The following is a 23897-nucleotide window of genomic DNA, read 5'->3' as shown; positions in this document are numbered from 1 at the left end:
TTTTGAAGAAAAAAAAGGATGAGAGAAGTACAATTAATCCAGTGGGATTAATTAATAATTTTGCTTGCTGCAGAAAATTTAGAAGGCTTATCTAAATTATCTGTCAATCAAATATTAATGATCACCTTTGTCTCAACTGATCATGTTTGTTTTGAAGTTATGCTCAATTTAAGGTAGTCCGATCCTCAGGTTCTGAAAATCAGCTTTTCACTAATTGAAAATGCTCACAAAAATGTCTTTGATTTCACAGAATAATGTGTATTTACCCTTGGTATTTCTTCAAAGTTCATCAATAAAGTTATTCATATTATATAGGGAGAGTTATCAAATAAATCTCAAATATATTTTCAGTAAATGCAAATAAATACATCAGCTATGGATTTTCTAATTGAAAACTGATCAAGAAATATATTTTTGGATTCAAAATTATAGGTATCCATGCATTTGGAAAAATTATATGTTTTGCACACTTACACAATATTTTAGTTCTTCTATTTACTTCATTTCTTATAAAATACATAGTGTAGGAGTTTGCAAGACATCCCAGATCACTTCTAATTTCATATCATGCTATAAGCACTGGGATCCAATGCTAAATTAGAGGGAATTTGATTTCTCTAAAAATGAATTTATTTTTGTGCTTTTGTGGGGTACAATGTCAACTTTTTAAAATATCATTGCTAAGACTCCAGAGAACCTTAAATCATATTGAGATGCATAAAATGAAAATTGTTGCAAAAAAAATTGAAAATAACAACTTGAGCCATGTTTATATAACTAAAGTGAAAAAGTTTAACCAAATTGAATTTACTTTTTCATTCTAATTTTAACAATAATGGGATTTAAATTGACAAAAAATTGTATAGAATTAAAAGGATGGTTGCAGAAACGTTGAATTTTGAACATCATAGGAAGTTTACAATTTCTTAATAATTTAGAAATTTGACCAAAGAAATATACCAATCCAGGCATCCTTTTTTTTTTTTTTTTTTTGTATGATCTGTCCTTAAGGTCTGTGTTTTACTTCTTTGGTCTGTGTGTTTTTTGAGAGTAGGTGGGTAGGTTTTTGGAAGATGGTTAGATGCTAATCATAGAAAAAACTTGGAATGGCCTATCACACCTAGCATTCAAGTTATAAAGTTTTGGTGTTTTTTGAAGCATATTTTGATAATTACAATAGTTACCAGAATTTTAAAAATATTTTTTCAGCCACTGATGATGACAGTTCTCTACAAGTGAACATGACGAGAAAAAATGCGACAGCAGTCTATTTCACGGGGGAATTAGAGAACGAATTACAAGAGCGTGACCTTCAAGTGTTCTTTAATAACACCAGGACCAAGGAAGAAGTCATGAAAGAAATTGACTGTCTGCGGAAAAGAGAACTTTACGAGCATAAAGAGGAGGACTGTTCACCTTTGTGCAAGAGCAAAGGTTGCAGCAATCTGCGAGTGATTGACAGCTGCTGGAAAGTGTGCATGTGCCACTGCATGTTTGCTGTTCCAATGGAAGTTGATGGTTATCCATTATTAACATTTCCCAACGTATGCACTGTAGAGCCAAAGGCGGGGTCAGTGTTTTGTGATGAACACCACCAGCTCTTGGAAAAACACCAAATTCCAACCAAAAAAGAGGATTTTCTAAAATTCCTAGGATGTGCAGGTAAATATACCTTTATACATGTATTCATATATATATAAAAAGATGAATAAGAGTTCCATGTATCCTTTTATTATAGAGCTAATAAATAGTCTATTTAATTAACTACTAAAAGTTTAGCGAATTTTACCATTGAACATCTCAGCACTTTGTTGAACACTGAGTTTGCAATACATATTTTGTGCATATACAAAAATGCCCCGAAACATTCTGAATCGAGCATTCAATATCCAGCTATACCTATCGTAAACAAAAACTTCTCAACAGCAATATTTATGATGGGTAAGGTGGGGGCTAATTTCGCACAAAATTGAAATTATTAATTCATAATTTAGAACCTATTAGCTTCAATAAAACCCCAATAAGCAAACATAATGCTTGGTAAGGTCAGTGGAATGTTGCAATCTGAATACTTACAGGACAGATGCTAAAATTAAACAGTGTTATTTTAAATACGGATACTGAACAATTCTCATTAATATTGAGTTATTTGATTGAAATAATTGACACAGATCAATGGGAAATGTTTTTAAATTAGCTTTATAATAAAGGAGACTGACTGTTATTGAACTCATTGGCTGCCACAAATGCACTTGCAAGCTCGTATTGGTACAGCCAACTCATGCCAATTTTCACCAATATAAGTTCAATAACCCTATATTATTCCACCTACAAGGACAAAAGTAGTTACTGTACTGACATTTTCGTCTTTTCAATGAAAAAGAAGATTATAGCCAGCTAAAAAAAAAGAAAATCTTGTTCAATCTGTACAACAGCACTTAAAACTTGTTCTGTTTATTTACAGTTCACCCAAAGTCTGCCAATGACATCAGAAAGGTTGATGAAAAGCTGCTGGAATTTGCATCCCAATTATATGAAAGTGATTCAACTGGGAAGGCACTGGGATTATCAGCATTGAATTACCAAGGTATGAATTCAAACCAAAATATAGGTACTGTAAACTGATACAGGATCAAGACTGGAAAATACCTGTACAATCATGTACAAAGATAATAATAACAATAATAAAAAATAAAACCTGCACATTCTTTATGAAGCTTGGGTATATTTTTTTTTTAAATGGCTGTAAGTAAAAAAAAAAAAAAACCCACATTGTCTACTGGTTTTATCACCTGATGCTAGTAATTTACAAAAAAAATCAGATCCTTTCTATCAGAACACACTGTATAGAAAATTATTATAAGATATTTTTTTTCTTCAGGAACAGATGAAATAGTTGCAAGCATGAGTGTCAATTCCTGGGAAGACAATGCAAAGAAAGACGAAGCATGCAACAAAGACACTGGGGAGAAAGCACGTCTTCGTCAGAGATCTAGAGGGCATTTTCTGTGCGTTACTGGGGGAGGACACATTACTTACTTTGACCCAATTTTCAAGTAAGAAAACAGATTGCACTTTTACAAAATCTAGAGTCCTGGCATAGTAATTAATAGATAGCTTTTGGTAGATACAATTTTCTCAAGAATTATTTCCCATTGGTCACCAAATCTAAGGTCAACAAGCCCAGATTCCTTCATTATTCAACCCATATAAACTTGCACTGGGCAATAAAGTAAAGATAACACCTTTTTTTATTGTTTAGGAATTATATATTTACAAAGCTTCTATTAATTCTTAATTTTAGTATTTTAAATATTTTTATCCTTTAATTTCTGCCATTCATTTTTTTTTTAATTTTGGTTACTCAAAGAGGAGAACACTTGAGTTTGACCTCCAATACAGTGTCCAATGGGAAATAACTAAAAGGGGAAATCCTTCACAAGTATTTTATACCAAGCAGTGCACAAATAAATACAGATCTAAATCATTTTTTTTATTACATTACTTATATTCCATATTCATCTCCCCACTCTTAGAAAATGTAATTGTTTTGTTCTTATCTATTAGTGTCCAGGCATGATCTCTTCTCAACAAACAAATCTTGTTTTAATGATTAGAACCTTATGTCATTATTCTGTAACAAACTATGCTGAATATTAACTGAATTATTAACATATCATATGATTACATGTATATTATATCAACCATTAACTGCATTACATATTTAGTAATAAAAAAGGTTTCTTGCATATGCAATATGCCTGATATAAACAAAGTTTTAACAACTGATCTGATATATTTCCTGCAGGGTAGAAATAGATTTGCAGAATGGATATGAATTTATAAATGTGACAATGTATATTTTTACTCTTAAAAACAGTACTTGAGATAATAAACCTACTTTTTATCATTTGCATTTTCTTAATTTTAAGTTAGGGTGTTATTAATCTCTATACATTAGTTAATGAAAACAGAACCAAAAGATGATATAAAATAATAAAATTCTGTATAATTTTTTTTCAGGTCTGAGAGTCCCTCACAGATCTTCATGCAGGTAGTGCGCCTAATGTACTTAGAACTGAAAGACGTTCCAGAAGAGGATCTAGAGGAAGCAATGGAGAACTACATTCTGTGCTATGACAATATGTGTCAACTAGACTCCTTAAAAGCAGCAAAAGAGGACTTGCCCTTGCCTCCCCCATTTCACACGATGTGGAGAAACATCACAAAAATTATTGACAGACTACATTTGGCCAACCATAAAAATCCAAAGTGTAAAGAATCGTACAGTGCTGACCAAGCCCTCCCTCCTGGTTACAACACCATGGTTGCAGAACAAACATTTTCTTGGTTTTCCCGCTTCAAGAAAATAGCAAATTCCATGTCCCAGACCCATCATTTGTTCTTTATCCATAGGAACATTAAACGTCGAAATGCCTACACCGCAAAGTGCAGAAGGAAAGGCAAGGAACCTGTCCTCCCAGGAATCAATTCCAAACTCCTGACAAAACTTTCGTAGTGTCATTCTATGCAGAATATGCTTCAACTCAAACCATAGAGTTATGGTTACAAATGTGAAATGCAGGACATCTAACTGTACAATATTGTAGAATTGTGATTGTTATCCAAATTGGGGTGTTATGTGATGGGTGCGGCAACTGACTGCTCCTTATTATTAACAGTTAACTGACGTTATTAAGCTTTTGTATAAAGTTTCATGTCTTAACTAGAGAACTGTAGTTTTGAAATGTTTATCCCATGTTGGAGTGTTACATCGGGGGTGGCAACTGGCCGCTCCACATGTCCACCATTATTAAATGTTACCTAATGTTATTAAGCATTTTTATAAAGTTTCATGCCTTAACTAGAGAACTGTAGTTTTGAAATGTTTATCCCATGTTGGAGTGTTACTTCGGGGGCGGTAACCGGCCGCTCCACAGATACATAATATATTGACGAGGAAATGTAAATACTTATTAGATTGTTTGAAGTAAATAAAAAACATGTTCTAATGTGAGTTAAATTATAGTTGTTGTTTTTTTATTAGTATTTTCACTTTAATGAAGCTCTAAACATTAAGGGATACAAAACACAAACAAAATTTGATGCATGGATTGATTTATATCATTTTTGACAGTTTGACAAAATCTTACAAAATTCTCCCACTTTAACTCTGGCTATTAAACATTATTCAGGTTACCTATTTGAATATAAATCTATGAGAAATACTGCTAATTTCTAAAAAAGTTTGTTTGTGTTATTTATCCCTAAAAAACTATTACATTGAGAATAAGGGTGAAGATTCTGGGCTTACTTAATACATTTTCAACATTTGGTAACTGCCACATTTTCTCTGTGTAAAAATCCAAAGAAAATTAAGTTATATAATGTTTAATTTACTTTAATCTCGCTCAAATTGTGTTACCCTTTGAAGATAATTATATTTCTCTCTCTCTTTCTCATTCTCTTTCTCGTGGAACTAAAGCTTTTTTAAAAACACATTTAAAAAGAATAATCTGTACAGGAACTTTTCTAACTTCAAAGGGAGATCACTCTAATTGCATAAAATTACCATAGAATTGGAAAGCTGCACTTGGAGCTTCATTGATATTGAGGTTTAATAAATTAATACACAAGAATATTTAGCACTGGATAATAAGGATATGAATTACTGATTAGATAATTGACCTACTACAGTTCCCAGGTCTTCTGTATAGCTGTATAACCCCCCCTCCTCCTCCCAAACCACCACCATCTGACCAACTTGGAATGTTGAGGTCTTCAATACTTAAGACAAGTACTCCAACCTTTTTCTGTCCTATTCATGGCTGCTTTTATAGTCCCTTTGGGATTTTTCTCTCAATACCAATATAATTGATAAAAAGAATTATTCAATTCTGGGTTTCTTAAAAAAAAAATTGTCAGCTAATGTTTTATGGGATTATGTGTAGATTTTTTCCTTTCAAAAATTGTGTGTGCAAATGATAGGGGTGTGTGACTTCCATCAAATGCTAAGTTTTATTTTGAGATTTCTTGGGAAAAGAAAGATATTCAACATTTGTTTTCCTCTTGGATAAAATACTATATCCAAACAATGAGATATTCTACCTATTCCCACTTTTTTAAAAATCTCAATTCCACCTATTCCAACTTGCAAATAACAATAGATGTCTAGATACCAGTTAATTTGTTTTTATAGTAATTAGACTAATTACATCCCATCTTAGATTTACCTGTATTTTGTACATTTTAAAACAAAAAATAAATAGGTTTATGAATAAATGATTTATTTCAACTTAATATATTTTAGAAATTAAAAAAAGTGATTAAAAAATAGTTTGATATCTTGATTTTTTTTTTTTAACATAAAATACATAAATTCATGAAAAAATGCATTTAAATAGCTGAATTTTAGAAAATACAATAAATAGATTATTGGGAAAAACATGCTTTAATTCACTTAAAAATCTTCCTTTCAAATATTTGTAAAAGTCTGATTTACATGTATATAAAATTTAAAAAGCCAATTTCCATACTCTATTCCAACAGGTGTTCAATAATTACTGTTTATATTATATGTTTATACAATTAATTATTTGTTTTCACAAAAATTCCACCTACCGGTATTCCCACTTAATTCTTACCTTTTCCTACCTGATTTTCAATAAGTGGCAATAGGTAGAATAAACTAGGAAAAAGATTAAAAGTCAGACTTGCAACTTCACATATGAAACTTTTTATGAAACTCAAAAATACTTAGCATGTAAAAATGGATACAGGGTTTTTGACAAAATGGAGACAGGGGTTTTTGACATCTAATGAATGGAATCAATTGTTAAATCAAAATTTCTTATAATATGAAAATCAAGCTTATTCCTTTCAATGAAATATATGATAACATGTCATCTCTCTTTCTCTCTCTCTCTCGATCGAACTTCAGAGTCTGTAAAAATGTTAAGGTTTTTATAATGCGTACTATATCAGATTGTGTATTTAATAAAGAATTTAGGAAAAATACCCAAATAATCCAAAACTACTGTTCAAGATAATTGCATATGAAATTTGAATAAGACAGAAGTGATGGGGAATACATTGAAAAAGCAATTTGTCTTCAACAAATTAACAAAAGAAACCATAAACAGGTATAGCTGTCTACAAATTCTGTGTAAAGATATTGGGAGTAAACTCCTTCCTGTCAACCTTCTTCAAGGAAACTACAACCCTCTTGTTTTTACAGCAATCCAAAACCTGAATGTATACTATGAAGATGGGTTTTGACAGTAAACCAATTCTGACATCTTAACTCCCACTGCATTGATATAAAAAGGGGAACGAAAATTGTCTTTCTATCAATCATTTGAAGACTTCAGAGACAGTAAGTTCTTTATTTACAGATTAATAGATTTAGTACTGGTATATGAGTTCCACATTTTAAAAAAATAATAATTGGGTAAAGTAATGATTTCATGTAAGGCTTGCCTACGAAGAATTGTTGTGTTTTTTACAGAACACATCAGGAAATGTACTTGAGATAATTACTAGATTAATTTTAGTAGATTAATTAATGAAGTATTTTTTTAAGAAAGAGAGTATAAAAAATATTAGTAAAATACTATTTCCAATAAACCAGTGTATTATTTTTTTCTAAATAAGAATCATATTTTAAATTGAATGTATCAGAGTTTGATATCGGGGGAAGATATTGGTCTTTACCAAATATAGTCCTTTAAGTGGCAAAACAAATTTTTATACTTGGTGTTATTGTAAAAATTGATCCTGCAATTTTTGCTTGAATATTACAACTGTAGAAATCCAGATTTGACAGTAAAGACACTCTATTATCTTGCCATCCCCACTCTGACGTAGCATTCAAAAAATCACATGGAACATCAGAAGTTTCTGCTATAATGACAGTCTCTTAGCTTAAGTTGAAATAGTTTCAAAAACATACCTAATTTATTTTTCTGTTCAAGTAGTAAGCTTGTAAACAATAATATTTTGTATCAACAGGGTGATTTTCTAGATCATTAATATACACAGAAAAAGCATGGGTCCAACTATGTGTTTTATAATTTATTTCCTTGTTTACGTTCCAATGTAATTGTGTAAGATTTATCAGATCCTGTTGATTATCATGTATGGTCCCATATAATTAAACAAATTTAGACAAATCTGAAGAATATCAATGCAATCACTTTTCATTCTACATATGCCTATTACCATGATTGCAAATGCTTTAGCAGAGTAGCAGAAATATTTGAGAGTTTGTATATAAGTATATTTAGAGTATTTCATGAACAGCTGAATCTTCATTTGCATGTAGTTAATGTTAAACAGACATTACTACATTTATCTGTTCTTCACATTTTCATTTTGTGTTCTGGCTAGACAAGAAAAAATAAGATGAGCATATTTTTTTTTTTTGGGGGGGGGGGGGGTTCCATCTGAAACACTAAAATGTACATTTTATAAATTATGCTAGATGAAATAATATATGTATGTGAAACAAACATTTTATCTTATTAAAACAGACTACAAACTACCGGATGTGGAATAATCTATTCCCTACCTATAAACATGTATGCACACCATTCCCACTTTAGACAGATTAACCTGTATTTTCATAAGTGTTCGCTAAGTGGGAAGAAATCTCTTCACATGTTCTTCACATTATTTAATTAGATAATTAGGTGAATATTTAATAATATATTATCTCCAATTTGTCTATCAAATAGTAGTGAAAGGTCTTTATAATTTAAAAATGTATTTGTCCTCTATCTCAAGATGGTCATAATATAATCCCCATTTATACAGTACTTATATATGTTGATATAGTTAACTATTTATTTACACAACATACATGTAAATTTAATTTACCCCTAATTACCAGGATAAGTAATATTTAATTAATCAGATTAATACATTAAATTCATTTCAATTTCATTTAAACGAAGGAAAAAGTATAAGTTCAAGTTCAATTTATTCACCCAAACCAAAATATTGATAAATAGATAAGAGAGGAGAAAATATATCAAGGAGGGCAGACAGCATCATAAATTTTTATGATAAACATACATAGTTTTTTTCAGAATTTTTTCGTTTTTGGTTGACATTAGTTCAATGAATTTAATAACATTAGGTCTGTGAGAATAATAATTGTCAAGGTTTTTTTTTTTTTTTTTTTTTTTTTTTTTTTTTTTTACAAAATATGTCCTTATACATTGTTCTGTATTATTGTACTAATAATATCAAAATTGTCAACTTGTGAAATTTTATTGATGAGAATTTGTATAGAATTTTTATTTTTTGATAGTAATTTGTTTTGACACCACATTACAGAACTAGATGCAAGTAAAAATAATTCCAAACTTTACTGAAAATTATTGAGAGATATATTTAAGAACCCTCTCTACACTGCACACTAGAGAGTTCTGATTCTGTGGTATTTTTACGTAGGTAGAGTAATATGCCCTTAGATCTAAAATAAAATAAATTGAAATCTACAGTTTATCAATCAATTTCTAATCAACTCAAGCATTCTTAACATTTTGATAGGCCAATATAAATTAATTGAGCACCTCATCTGCATGCTTTTTCCCTACTTAGGTAAGCAACAGTGATTTCTGTTCATGTAAACTTTGCTGACTTTGAACATTTTTCCTGGGGGTAAAAGCCTGGCACTTATGTTGAAAATGATATCAATAAGCTCAATGTTTATACCTTTATACAACATATTTTTCTCAATGTCCAAAAAACTTTTTCGTTGAGTGTAGAGAGGGTCCTTAAAGTAAAATCAACTACAGACATTCCCTACAGTATACCTCTATCAAAGGTGTTGCATCTGTTGCCTTTTCAAAGGAAGAGAAAATACCGGTAGATGTTTTAAATGATTATTTTGCCTCTTTTACTTGTATTGACGATAGCGACGCTGTGTTACCTGTTTTTTTCCCCCTGTGCAATAGCACATTTGTTGCTATCTGTACTGGTATTTGTGAACAAGAAATTATAGATCTTATTTCAATTCTTCCTGTACATAAAGCAATAGGCCCAGACAACATAAGTCACAAGATGTTGAAATCTACAATGTATACTATTGTAAAACCATTATGTTGTTGAATAGCTAGCTCACTAGCTGATAATATTTTTCCTTGTAATGGACAGTTGCTAATGTTCTCCCTCAATTTAAGAAAGATTATCCATCCATCATGTGTAATTAAAGATCTGTATCATTGTGAAGTTGTATTGGTGTTAGACAAGGACAAAATATGTCATCTTGTTGTTTTGGCTTAAATGAAGGAACACTTAAACTCCAGTGCAATCAATGTTAATGGTAATATAGACAATGATATTACAATTTTTTTTTATTATCAAATCAAGAATAGCTTAAGCCTTATGAAAAAAAGGTTACTGATTTTGAAAAATTGTGTTAGACAAGGACAAAATATGTCATATTCTATTTATTTTTAATTTATTAAAATGACTTGCAGTACTTTTTTCAACACAATAAGTATGAATAAAACATGCTCCTCGTACATCTATAATTGTAATTATTTATGTATCTTTACACATATGCATGCTATAGAGCATATTTTGTTATTTAATTTGTGACCTTTCAGACATCTGAAAACAATGAATAATATTTTTGATTTTTGAAAAAAAAAAAAACTCACCTTGGTGTGTTGTATATTTTGGATAGAATTTTATTTTGGATAGAATTTTATTTAATCCAAATTTTAATTCTTTATCGAATAACTTTAAACCAAAAGATTTACAGACAACACTTCACAGAATTATAATGATATGTGAATGGTAATTTATATCTCTGGGGAAAAAAATTACAACTAGGATGATAGTTTTGTGCTGCCAAGTCCATTTTCAAAGGTGTCTTATGCAATGAGTTAGCAAAATCAGCATACATCTAGAAGCGGTCATTTAATTTTATTACCAATTTCACATGATAGTACACATTTTAAAACAAGCACTTTACTGATCATGAATTTTACATAATTAAGCATCACAAACGTTAATTTATCCATTTCCATGCCTTATATTTCAAATAAATTCGAAATAAAATTTTTACCTCCCGACTAAAAATTACTATATTTAAGATCATGTAACTGATTTTAAATTTATCAGTCAATTGAATTTCATCGCTGAATATGGCTAAAATATTGCCGACTTGGCGTTAAACAAAAATTATCAATCAATTGCTAAATTAAATAAACCTTTCTTTGCATTTGATTAAGTTTTGAGTCCAATGGGTGAAAAATGTAGGTGGGAATCAAGAGTTACATGTAGCATGCCCAACTGTGACAGAAAAAATGAACAGAAAACTGTACTGTTGAACAGAACTTGTTCTCCAAAATGTGTAACTGGAGAAAACTGATAGTTAAAAATTAAAAAAAAACTTTTACCTATATCATTTATTTTCTATATTATTGAAGTATTAAACTTTTACCATTTATATTTATTTATTTTCCATATTATTGAAAAATTAATACTTTTTTGGGATAGGGGGTGCATCCATGAAGAATTGCTCAGATTGGCAAAGGGGGAAATTTGTTTATTACATTTCAATAAGTGATGGCCCCGGAGGAACAATAGGTAATTAGTGCCCATTGTTATACTGAGCACTACAACTTACATGGAATATACAGGTTGTGTGTTGGTTTATTCCTACCTAGCCAAAATTTCAAATTTCTTATTCCCATTTAGCCAAAATTGGGATTTTCACACCTGAGTTGTCATCTGTGTATAGTCTGTTTTAGGCTTATTACCTGTAATAATTACCTGTGGTGCACAAGATCATTATCATAATGCATATTATAAATATTTTTTTGTAAGATATTAATTAATCATGTTCTACATATTAATAATTTTAAAACACATACACATGCATGTATCAATATTTTTTAAACAAAAAAAAATCACATTTTGGAAAAAAACAGACAATGTTAAGAACAATTTTTATTGATGAATAAATAATTCATTCATCAACATGCATGGGAATAAATAATTTTTTGGTAATAAACAATTGAATGTATTTGGATTAATACTTAACTGATGAAAATAGAGAGATGAAACGAATGAAAATAATTGTTTATTTTATTTTGCAGAAATACTTGTAGTAATTAATAACCACTTGTGTTAAAATATAAATTCTTGATTGAGATAAAGGTACAATGTGGTTGTGATTGTATACTTATATGCACATGCATTTATATGTAATTTCTTCCACACAGGCATTAGAAATAGTCTTTAAATTTATAATAAATTTTTATATTTGATATTTAAAAAATAGGACATAATTTATTGGGTTTATTCCCACCTCGCAAAAATTTCAAATTTCTTATTCCCATTTAGCCAAAATTGGGATTTTCACACCTGAGTTGTCATCTGTGGTTTGAACATATTTTATTGTCTATAAACTTTACAACTGGGATTGGGCAAAATTTCTTAAAACTTAATACGCCCTCTCCCTACATATGAATTATACCAAACATATTTACATATATGGGTTTCAGCTTAAAATGAATAAAATACAGAAAAGCATAATAATCAGAGAAACATTATACAATACACAAGCTGTATAGAATTTGCAAGAAGTAATTATTGCATCAACCAAAACGACCTGACTTTTTAATAAATATTTGTACAATAGAAAATAAGTATTCATTTTCAACATCGTTTAACGTTTCATCTCCCCAGAGTAATGTATGAGTATCGACAGTATGTAATTTTCCCATTCGCAGAAATTTATCGAAAAATTCTTTTCTGGCTTCTGTATATTTTTTGCACGAGAAGAAATAATGATGAGAGTCCTCCACTCTTCCACAGGAACATAAAGGACTCAAAATTATATTACATCGAAAAAGATCGCTATTAAGTACACAGTTGTGTCGAAGCCTTGTATGTAATATATTTAAGCGTCGATTTCCGTAACTGAAGTAAGAGGGTGGCATAGTTTTATTATAAGAAATTTTTTAAAAATAGATAATGAGGAAGAATTTCTTACAGCAAGAGGTAATGAGTTCCATTCATCAATAACAAGGGGAATGAAAGTTGACTTATAGGTTTGTAATCTACATTTGGGTATGTTATAGTTATGTGCATTTCTCGTACTGTAACTTGATGAATTACAACGCAAATTTGGGATTATATCAGTCAGATACTCAGGAACTTGATTATTATAAATTTTGTACATTGTAGTTAATCTAGTATTTTTCCTTCTTTCATGTAATGGTTCCCATCCAGTTTCAAAATAAAGTGCAGAGTTAAGCCTGTGACAATTCTAGCAGCACATAATTGTAATTTTTCTAATTTTTCGCTATCACCTACATTACACTCACCCCACACCAGGGAAGCATATTCTAATTGTGGCCTAATAAAGGTTGTGTACATGAGTAAAAGAGTTTACTACAAATTTAAGTTTTTTTAATAAGCCCAATTTTTTATACGCATTAGTTAGAATAGCATCAATATGTGTAGACCAACTAAGATCATGTGAGAAAAAAATCCCTAAATGTTTATGCGAAGAGACAAATTCTAGCTGACTCTACTGGAAGAAGAGTTTAGGATAATTAACATTTCCTCTCAAGTTGAAAAATATTGCTTTAGTTTTAGAAGAGTTGAATTTAAGAAGCCATTTTTTCGACCAAATTTCTAGCTTGTTAAGATCATAATTCAGTTTGTTTTCGATAGTATTGACATTTTTAGATGACTGCTGAAGGGAGTTATCATCTGCAAATAGTCTACAAAAACTTGTCATTTACATATATAAGAAATAATAGAGGTCCTAACACTGAGCCTTGAGGGACACCCGCATATAAAGGTTTTTTGTCAGATAATAAGTTTCTGTATAAAACTCATTGTGATCTACCCTCTATGTAACTCTTTATCCATTGAAACAAATTTCCTTCTATACCATAAGTTCTGAGTTTAAACAAGAGACCCTTATGCCATACACGATCAAAAGCTTTAGAAAGATCACAAAATATCATGCAACAATGTTCACCGTTGTCAATAGCTTTAACAATAGTATCATATGTTTCTATCAGTTGATATACAGTGGAGTACGTGACCTGGTAGAAATCCAGCTTGGTATTTATAAAAAAGTTTGTTATCATGAAAGTGATTATACAAGTGTTTAAATATGATTCGTTCTATTACTTTACCAATACAACTTAACAATGACACAGGTCTATAATTAGACATAACAGAAGGATCATCCTTCTTGAATAAAGGGAGAACATTAGCAACTTTCCATTTACAAGGAAAAATACAATCAACTAATGACCTGTTAAACAATAAACATAACAGTTTTACAATAGTATACATTGTGGATTTCAACATCTTGTGACTAATATTGTCTGGGCCTATTGCTTTATTTACAGGGAGAATTGAAATAATATCTATGATTTCTTGTTCACAAATACAGATGTTATCAAATGTGCTATTGCAAGCAGAAAAAAAATCCGGTAACACAACATCGCTATCATCAATACAAGTAATAGAAGCAAAATAATCATTTAAAACATCTATTTTCTCTTCATTTGAAAAAGCAATAGATGCATCACCATTAATAGAAGTATACTGTAGAGGGGGAATGTCTGTAGTTGATTTAACTTTAAATATATCTCTCAATAATTTCCAGTACATTTTCGAATTATTTTTACTTGCATCTGTAATGTAGTGTTCTATGCTATTATAATAATTTTCGATCGCAATTTTTTTCATATTGTTAAAATTGTTCCTACATTTTTTATATTTTTCCCAGTCAGAGTTTCTTTTTGTTCTTTGAGCCCTATTAAATAACCTTTTTTTTAGTTCTATGTGTTTTACGCAAAGCCGAATCAAACCAAGGTTTGTCTTTTGGACGAATTACGACCGATTTTTCAGGAATACATTCCTTCACAATATTCAAAAATGTTGATGTAAAATTATTTGTTGCTTGATCTATATCCGGTGCTTCACTAATAAGTGTGTTCCAGTCAGTATTTTCAATAAGAGAATTCAATTTATCCATATCTGCATGTTTATATAACCAAACTTTTCTTTCGTATGATTGATTTTGAATAACATCTGACTTAACATAAACATATGTTCCTTTATGATCACTTATAAAATTATCAACCTGAACAGTTCCGGAGTGAAGCACTCTGATGTCTGAGCTAACTAGAATTGGGTCAATAAGCGTGCTCGAACTACTCATGACTCTCGTTGCTTCGTTGATGATATTACAAAGGCTATGTTGAGTCAAAATTTCGTTAACTATGTGAGTGCGTGGGATATCTAAAAAATCTACATTTAAGTCTCCAAGGATTATTATTTTGTTGGATATATCAGAAACTTTTTCAATGGACCACATTATGTTAAGGATTTGTCAGAATTCGGAGGCCGATACAGACAACAGAGGTAAATATTACTTATAGGATCGCTTACTTCTATCCATATACATTCAGTGTTCAAAGGTTCAAGGTCGGCACGTCTTAAAGCTCTAAGTGAGTCGGATACATAAATAAGTGTACCGCCCCCATATGAGTTTTGATCTTTGCGAAAATTTTTAGAAAACCCCTCAATTGAAATAGCACTGTCATCAATATTTGCATCTAAATGTGTTTCTGTAAAACACAAAATGTGATAATCACTGACAAATGATATTAAATTTTCAATTTTGTTTCTTATACTTCTTATGTTTATATGAAAAATATCTAAAGTACGGACTATGTTATTTGTAGGCCCAGGGTTTGATTCAATATCCCCAGACAACAGTAGTAAAATGCTTATAAGTTGAAAAAGAAAATTGACATGCTGAAAATATACTGCGTATTTCATGCAAACCTTGAATTTTTGTTTACAACATTGGTACACTTTTAACAACAAGGATAATAAATGTATAAATCTGAAAAAACAATAAGTCATGGATTTGATTGTGCATCTATTTCGGAGGTAAAAAAATTCTTATTGCGGCTCGATGTTGATCAAGAGTATTACCCATGATCGGTAATAACTAGTGTTTTGGGTTGGTGAGGGAAAATAAAATAAAGCAGCAAAAAAAACAGCAACGTTGTAGCTTGCAAACATATAAATATTGATATTGTCTAGAAAAGCTGAAACCTATTGTAGATGTAATCAAAATAAAAAACAGATAGTAAACAGAGAATAATGAACTAGGGCTTGTTACAAGAACAAGTACTTGTAAGTCAGTCATAACAAACATATATACAAGACTGACTATGTATGTAAATAAACAAAGCGTGTCTAACAACGTTGTTCAGAGAGCAATCCAATACACTGGTATTGGAGAGTATGGGAATTTTTAAAATTAACATGTTTTGAGCATGTCCATAATATTAAAAATGTTGATTCTGTATTTTACATGTGACATACATAAATAGGCAGGTGCTTGATATACAGGTATTTAACCAATTAGTTCGTAGAGGTCATCCACTGATAATATATTAAATTAACCATCATGAATTCTGTCATCATATTGGACAATTGTGAAAGTCCTGGGGAAAAAATAGCCCATTTTAGGCTAAAAATTAGCACTATTTTAGTTATATATAAAAATTATCATCACAGACCCCCACTTTTAAGTTTATTTTCTGAATAAACAAGATAATTTTAACCATTCTGCTTAAACTCAGAAAAATGTCATTACTTTCAAATGATTTTATTGCTTGTTAAATTTTTAATGCCAGAAAAATTACAATTTTGGAGTAGAGCTATGTAGAGCTATCCCCATGTGTTTTACATCATTTTCTTTGTCTCAATGAGACGAGAAAGAATATGTAATCAATTTAATCTTATAACATCTTTTAAGAATTTTATACCCTTAAAACTGAAATTTGGACTTAGAATTTTTTAACGTGCTCCGAAAACTTCTAATATGGGCTAAACCTCCCTTTAAATTAAGATATGATAATATCTTTGGTATTATTGTTTTCTGCTCTGTAAGATGAAAATAATGATATAAAGTATGTTTATACTGCTTGAAATTTAAAGAAAACAGCCCCAAAAAGCACTTTAATTAGCGCACTGAAAATTTTCTAAGACCAAATTCAAAGGAGTTTAGGGGTTGAAATTTTTATTATGTACCCTACAAAAAATCTTATTACATATCCTTTCTCGTCTCGAAAAGACGAAGGAAATGATATAAAGAACCTTTAGATAACTTCAGAAATAAAATTTTTAACCCCATAAAGGTTTTTTGGAGAATCTAAGGTCTTTGAGTTAAAAGTGGGTATCTGGTACCCACTTTTGAAATTGCCCTAGATTCTCCGAAATGTTTATGAGAATTTTTATTAAAAATTGATTGTCTATGCTCTTGAATTAAATATATAGCATATTGAAATTATATTCATGTTTGAATAAGTGACTTGAGACCACATTGCAGTCCTCACTAAAGACACAGTATATTTCAGGAATATGGAAAACATCAAAATCACGGACGGGCAGTGGCACGTGAAGGTTGGAAAAAGATGGCACATGAGGTCCAATTTTGTGTTCAGCATCTTGTATGAGGTTGCCCACCCACAAGATTCCATTTATGTGGTGGATGTCACAACAGACAATGGGCAAAAAGGGTATGTGTGTGGTTTTTTTTTTTGCTACTTGATAAAATACTGAAAGTTTATAGAATCTAAATCAATGTCAATATGCTCCTTGAATAATAGTGCCACACACTGTTCTCAAACCAGAGGAATGATTAAAAGCTATGTTCTTAAGGTTTAATATCCCTCCAATAAGAGAGATAACTCTTCCAAGAAAATTATTCCAAATTATCCCATGAATTGTCTTGCCAGAAGAGCTAGGTTCACTTTAGGCATAAAATGGCCCTGTAGATATACCTATTTATTGACTATAACCCTATGTTCCATTTCAAACATCAAGATAAAGTAGAGACTTAGTGCTTTCATTTCCTATTAAAATTTTTCTTCTTAAAGTCCAGGTCTTGGAAAACAAGCTTTATGGAATTGCAATGTTCTTGAATTTTAAGGAAAACAGGTATATTTAAGTATTTTCAAAGAAGAAAAATAATATGAGCGCACCCTCTGATCTAAAAAATAAATCATGTTTTGTAAACCTCAGAAACGGTTCTATCAGTAAATAATTGCATATTTTAGATCAGAGATTGCGCTCTATATTAAATATCGAAAAATAGCTTTAAAAATTGGCTGTTTTTGTAGAATTGTTCAGGATATGAGGAAAATGACGCATTTCATGACGTCATAATGCATTGACTAGCCAGAAAATTACGTCATTTTTGGTAGATTTGCAATCGCCAAAGGTCTAAATGAAATTTAATGCATTGTCAACTAAAACTAAGCAGTTTCAGTTTTTCAGAAATTCACAGGGCAAAAAAAGGCCCTAAGTGAACCTTGTTCTTTTATACTGAGGACCATTATTAGTCAACTTATTCAAATCTGAACTATGTTACGAATATTTTTTACTGCCAATATCTTTATTAATAGTTTACCTAAAACAGTTATATATCTTGTTCCTTTAAAGTGTAAAAATGAGATTTGTAATATTTCTTCAACCAAGGTTAAAAATTATTAATAAATCATACTGAAATTTCAATCTTTCGCATATATAATGGTGTTAATTTTGAAAATTTTTAGGGAAGCATTCTTCAAGGCAGGGGACCTACACAATCCTAAGGACTTTCAGACGGCTTTGAATAGAACTTTCCGTATTGGCACCCTTCTTTGCCATTTTAAGCAGTCTGAGCTCCTGCAGCTGGTTGCACATCTGGCCTTAGAGGCAAGGAGAAGGACCCAATCTGTCACCTACAGGAGGAAGATGGTTGCCAATGCCGGAAGACAGGAAGGAACATCCCTTATATTCCTTAGCCCTACTCAAATCCTTGACCTTGCCACAGGGTCTTTGGTAACATTATACTCTCATTTTTGGTGTAAATTAGGTGTTTAAATTTTCTTTTTTAATCTTGACATGGAGTACAAAAGAACTCATACACACAGATAAATGTTAAAAGAGTGGGATTTCTTATAGCAATACAACTAGTAATGGAATCATTTTTTTTTCAGATTCATCCCATGGACTGTAGTCTCATATGGCTGAGAGGTGACCTCTGCCAGCTGAAGGGCCCAAAGCTGGATTTGGCCCACCTCATCCAGGTCCCCACTGGATTAGAAGCTCTGCATGAGTTCCTTGGCAGGGCTGAAGACATTCTGCACGAGAACATAGGGCCAGCCATTCTTTCCTGGGCATCAATGTATGGGCTAAACCTGTACACCAAGTGGATGGAGGAACTCCGGCATTTCAACTTGCCCGTCCTGTATGGGCCTCCAACGGCAGGAAAGACTTTGATTGCACAGTGTGCGGCCTGGCTGAATGGATGCAGTGAGCTGCATATTGCTTCAAGGTAGTTACAATGCTATCTGAACAGAAAACAATCCCAAAACGAAAAAAAACAAAACAAATATTAAATGGTAAAGTTATTGTCCTTTGTTAGGTGTTAAGTGAAAACATACTTTTATACATTTGTTCTTGTTCCTGGCAGATGTACATTGGCATTTGTAACATCCTGGCTCACATCAAGTAGTCTGCCCTTTGTGTGGGATGATCCAACATCCACTGACGAGGTTTCGCAGTTGGCCATTGATCTTGGCAATGGGGCTGTAAGTAATTTTAATTTTGTTCACCTTACAAATGCTGTCAAAGAAGTGTCAGTTGTATCCTATTCCAAGTTACTAGTATTTTTTGTTCTATTAACCTTACAAATGCTGTAAAACAAGTGTTTGTTGTATCCTATTCCATACAAAAATGAAATGCAAAAATATCTATAACTTCATGTATACAAATTTTATTTTATTTCCCTTTACAGGTGCGAGGGAAGGCCAATGACGAAACCAGGAAGCCGCTTACTGGTTGTCTTGTGACGGCAAACTTTGATTTGAGTGCTGCATATAAGTAAGGATTTTAACTCTTACGGGTATCTGATCCTCAGCCAGGAAGGATAACTCCAAAAAATATTATCTAATTAAATAGCATCAACATGCAGCTTGAAATTAATATATTTTCATGCAACAATATTCATTCTATGCATCTTAATATGATTTTAAGTTTTAAGAAGTCTTATAAAGGGTCTCATTAAAGCTGACATTTTTAGGAAAAATAGACACAGTTTTAGAGAAATAGGATTTTCATGAATTTGACAATTTTTCCTATATAATATGATTAAATAAATGTTTAACTACAGAAATACTGTGGGTAAATTAACATTACTTTATTGATTTACAGATATTTTTATGAGCATATTTGACTAATTAACTATTAATTTATGAACCTGAGGATCAGACTTCCTTAAACCAAAAAATCAGTTTTAATTTAATGTTTGTACACTTTCTTTAGGTACTTCAGCAGATTGTTTGTGATGAAGATAGAGAAGACAAAACACCAGAAGAACACTGGGGATGCTAGAGTCCTTGAAGATGCTGCCAGGGATGCCTCTTCAGCCCTCCCAGTGGTATTGTGCAGTCTCAACTCAGTGAGAGCTGCTGATGTTAACAAAGAGGTGGCGAACCTGCGGTCTCTTCTAAAGATGGACATCAGGATCCTTGAAGGAATTGCCCTGCCAATGGTCCTAGCAAGGATGGTATGATTTGTTTAAATAATAATCATTCATTACAAGTAAATGGAACTCTTTAAAAGTTCATATAGACTATAATCAGTTATCCTATCCTCCTAATTTTTTTTACGTTTATATAATTGTTTTAGCTCCTAAATGCTGCTCAGCGGTATGATCTGATGAAGACTGTCCTCAGCTACATCAAAGAGGTCCTCATCCCATATTATCAGGAGAGTCTGATGCCTACCTGCGCAGAGGTCACCAGGGCAGAAACCATGACATTGGGGGATTCTGCATTTTCAACCATTTTAGAAGTGTGCAACTCCCAGGTATGTGTTTGACAAATTCTTCATAAAAAAAATCTACAGAAAAATCTTCTTCATGGAATTATATAATCTCCCCTTATATTAAGAATAGTTTATTTTAATGACAGAGAACATATACAAAGTACTTGGTTAAAAAGGGGGAAGATAACAAACAGTAATCTTTAATCCTAGATTTAAAATTTACTATGAAAAGAATTTTTTTTTTGGTTCTTTTTTGTTTCAATCTACACTTTAATCACTTTTTAGCATGAGGATCAGGTGGCAACGATAGTTACTAACTCCCATGTGGCAGTCAGGGCAGACCAGGTGAAGCAGAAAACTGTGAGGGAGGAAGTGGTCAAGCTTGGGGGGAAAACAAACCACAGTGTCAGGCTGAATGGAAAACCAAAGAAGTGCCTTTTCCTTCCAAAGAGGGTCATGTCAACTGAGCAGTGGAAGACTGTGGCAGCTGCCATACTAAGAGAAGGTAGACCAATGAGTATGATTTTATTTCCCTTGCACTTGTGCATTAGAAGTAGTACGACAATCTTAGTCTTAAATGAATTTCTTTCAGCTCTGACCACTCCAGATGATGCAACAGAAGAGATGGAATTGACCACCCCAACTGGTTTAAAAACTTCTGCAGGTATACCACTTCTCAGTTAAAGTTATAGAGAATAAGATAGTATAGAAAAAAACTTGAGATGACAAGAACACAATTGTACTCAACTAAATCTCATTCATTTCAGCTTCTAAAGATCCATCATCCCTTAGAGAAGAAACCATAGATGAGCCATCTGCCTTTGGTAACACACTAACTTTTAAATGTTCCATATTTCATTCTGAATGATTATGTAATAGTTTAAATTAAATACTTTAAAATTAGCAAAATATATGACTAAAAGAGTTTAGATTTTCCATGTATATTGATCTCATTTGCTAAGATTTTATCACAGTGGAAAAATTAAAAATAATTTCAGCTCCCTCTGGACTACCGGCTCTTCAGGCAGAGGAACAAATGGAACTAAATATCCTTGAATCTGCAACCCCTTGTGGCACTGAAACCCTTTGGTCCTTGGCCTGTGCACCAAAGTCCTCCCCAGGTACCATGCATTTTCAGACAATTTAATCATTAAAAGGGAAAAAAATAATAATCAGATACAATGATTTGGTAGCCTGGGAAACTTTATAATCAGAGAAAAGTCTAAAAGCATAGTAAAATTCATTGCAGCTCTAACAAATCCACCAGCTCTTCATACAGATGATGAGATGGAGGTATCTTCCCCAACTGTACCAGACACACCTGCAGGTACCACTTCAATTTCCTATGTCTGATTCAGAATCTCCAAATTGCAAATTCCCAGGTATTAAATTATAAGAAACAACTATTTCAGCCCTCCCAACTCCATCATCTGTAGAGGCAACAGAGGAACAAGACAACACCCCACCAGTTCCAACAACTTGTGATGGTAAAACATAATTCACATATTGTTTGTTTAGAAGATAAAAGAATAATTCATACTTGATAAAAGAATAATTCATACTTGATAAAAGAATAATTCATACTTGATAAAAGATAAAAGAATAATTCATACTTGTTTTGTTTTTTTTAAACTAAACTACATTTATCTTAACGTATCTAAATTACAGCAGTCCCAACTTGCAAACCATCTCCACAGCTACCCTTTCCAGTCAGGAAATCCCAATCAGAGGTATCATATTTATTAAATTATCCACTATGATAAAATGTCCCGATAAATCACAGAATTTTTTTTCTTTGATTTTTATTGACATGCTAATATAATTATTACTTCCAGACAGAGACATGCTTCAAATGCAAGAAAGTGGGCAGCAAATACTTGCATTGGATTGGGTGTGACTCCTGTGGGAAATGGTTTCATCGAAAATGCACCAGTATGACCAACAAGGAGTATTTCCAGCTGAAGGAAGACTCAGTGTGGCATTGTGCAGCATGCAAACCTGACAGCTAAGATATTATTTTTGGCATTCTTTTTGTAAATATGTAAATATACTAGTTTACTTAGATTCATTACTATTTTTTGCATGCATGGTTCATTTAACTTTGTTACATATTTTCCTTTTCAAATCATATCTATGTAATTTTTTAACTTTAAAAGTAAGGAACGGTAGAACATTGCCTTCAGAGATTTTATTGGTTTGTAATTGTGCTCTTGATCAATAACACAGTTTTTTTTCCAGGATTTTTTTGTCTAATTATCAATATTTCACTTTCCTTTATTAAATAGGCCAAACATTTTTTTTTAAAATTATAAATATAATTGGATTTTAATTATTTTTTTTAAATTAACTAAATTTCACTTTGCCTTAATAGACCAAACAGTTTTATTTTTTTAATTCTAAATTTTTCATTTTTTATAATTTTTTTTATTCATTATATTTTTCGATATCATTTGGTTTATTTAACTCAATGAGCAATTTTTTTAAAGCATAATTCTAGGTAGTTTGGGTTTAAATTTTTCATTCAAAATTATGGCTCTTGATGAGAAGGCCTCCACGTGGCAAGAGCTGGGCAACGGTATCAATAATTTTTTAGTAATTTTTCATAATAAATGGATACCGGCAAACATTCTCAATATGGCTTACTAAATAATCTGGTTCTTTTTTTTTTTCTTTTTTTTTTTCTTTGCCCAATAGCTTTAAAAAAATTGTTTCCTATACAGTCCATTTCAAGTATTACCAAGCAATCCAAAACATTGATGAATATTAATATAGCGTTGTAACCTGCTGTGCCCATTTGTACCCATTGTAACCACTGTACCCCTTAGCTTAAGCTGTGTTTATGAAAATCAAACTCAAATTAAGTCTTGTATCCATTTTTTACGGAGTTCTAACATGCTGTACCCAAGTGTACCCTGTGTAACCACTGTACCCTGAGCATCAGCTGTATTTCTGAAAAATCTAACAGAATATTTCAGTCTTCTAAACCCTTGTATCCTTTTCTTATAGTATTGTAA

At 31.5% G+C, this 23897-nt stretch overlaps 2 protein-coding genes across 2 annotated transcripts; both read left to right on the top strand.

Annotated features, from left to right (window-relative positions):
- The first annotated feature begins 1219 nt into the window (after positions 1-1219).
- LOC133198495 (uncharacterized) lies at positions 1220-4519 on the top strand. Its single transcript, XM_061334583.1, has 4 exons — positions 1220-1662; positions 2465-2587; positions 2882-3056; positions 4024-4519. The coding sequence occupies exons 1-4, from the start codon at positions 1242-1244 to the stop codon at positions 4517-4519; spliced, it is 1215 nt and encodes a 404-aa protein (XP_061190567.1). The 5' UTR covers positions 1220-1241.
- A 10849-nt stretch (positions 4520-15368) lies between these two features.
- On the top strand, positions 15369-22892 carry LOC133198484 (uncharacterized). Its single transcript, XM_061334574.1, has 16 exons — positions 15369-15414; positions 17399-17588; positions 18858-18894; positions 19053-19390; positions 19529-19646; positions 19853-19938; positions 20380-20623; positions 20746-20925; positions 21169-21388; positions 21476-21547; positions 21651-21707; positions 21882-22004; positions 22133-22210; positions 22296-22370; positions 22552-22613; positions 22719-22892. The coding sequence occupies exons 1-16, from the start codon at positions 15369-15371 to the stop codon at positions 22890-22892; spliced, it is 2100 nt and encodes a 699-aa protein (XP_061190558.1).
- The last annotated feature ends 1005 nt before the right edge of the window (positions 22893-23897 follow it).

This window comes from Saccostrea echinata, unplaced genomic scaffold, assembly GCF_033153115.1.
Source record: "Saccostrea echinata isolate AGI-Se365-2 ecotype Australia unplaced genomic scaffold, CSIRO_AGI_Sech_v1 ptg000001l, whole genome shotgun sequence".
In the NCBI taxonomy this organism is placed as follows: Eukaryota; Metazoa; Mollusca; class Bivalvia; order Ostreida; family Ostreidae; genus Saccostrea; species Saccostrea echinata.
This window is presented reverse-complemented; position numbering and strand designations above follow the sequence as displayed.

What these genes read in the sequence shown, in the direction of transcription:
- LOC133198484 (XM_061334574.1), top strand. Translation starts at nt 15,369, where the DNA reads ATGTTAAGGATTTGTCAGAATTCGGAGGCCGATACAGACAACAGAG. An exon ending in TTGATCTTGGCAATGGGGCT is followed by an intron (nt 19,647 to 19,852) that starts GTAAGTAATTTT and finishes TTCCCTTTACAG; the next exon opens with GTGCGAGGGAAGGCCAATGA. An exon ending in AGTTCCAACAACTTGTGATG is followed by an intron (nt 22,371 to 22,551) that starts GTAAAACATAAT and finishes TCTAAATTACAG; the next exon opens with CAGTCCCAACTTGCAAACCA.
- LOC133198495 (XM_061334583.1), top strand. Translation starts at nt 1,242, where the DNA reads ATGACGAGAAAAAATGCGACAGCAGTCTATTTCACGGGGGAATTAGAG. An exon ending in AAAATTCCTAGGATGTGCAG is followed by an intron (nt 1,663 to 2,464) that starts GTAAATATACCT and finishes GTTTATTTACAG; the next exon opens with TTCACCCAAAGTCTGCCAAT. An exon ending in ATCAGCATTGAATTACCAAG is followed by an intron (nt 2,588 to 2,881) that starts GTATGAATTCAA and finishes TTTTTTCTTCAG; the next exon opens with GAACAGATGAAATAGTTGCA.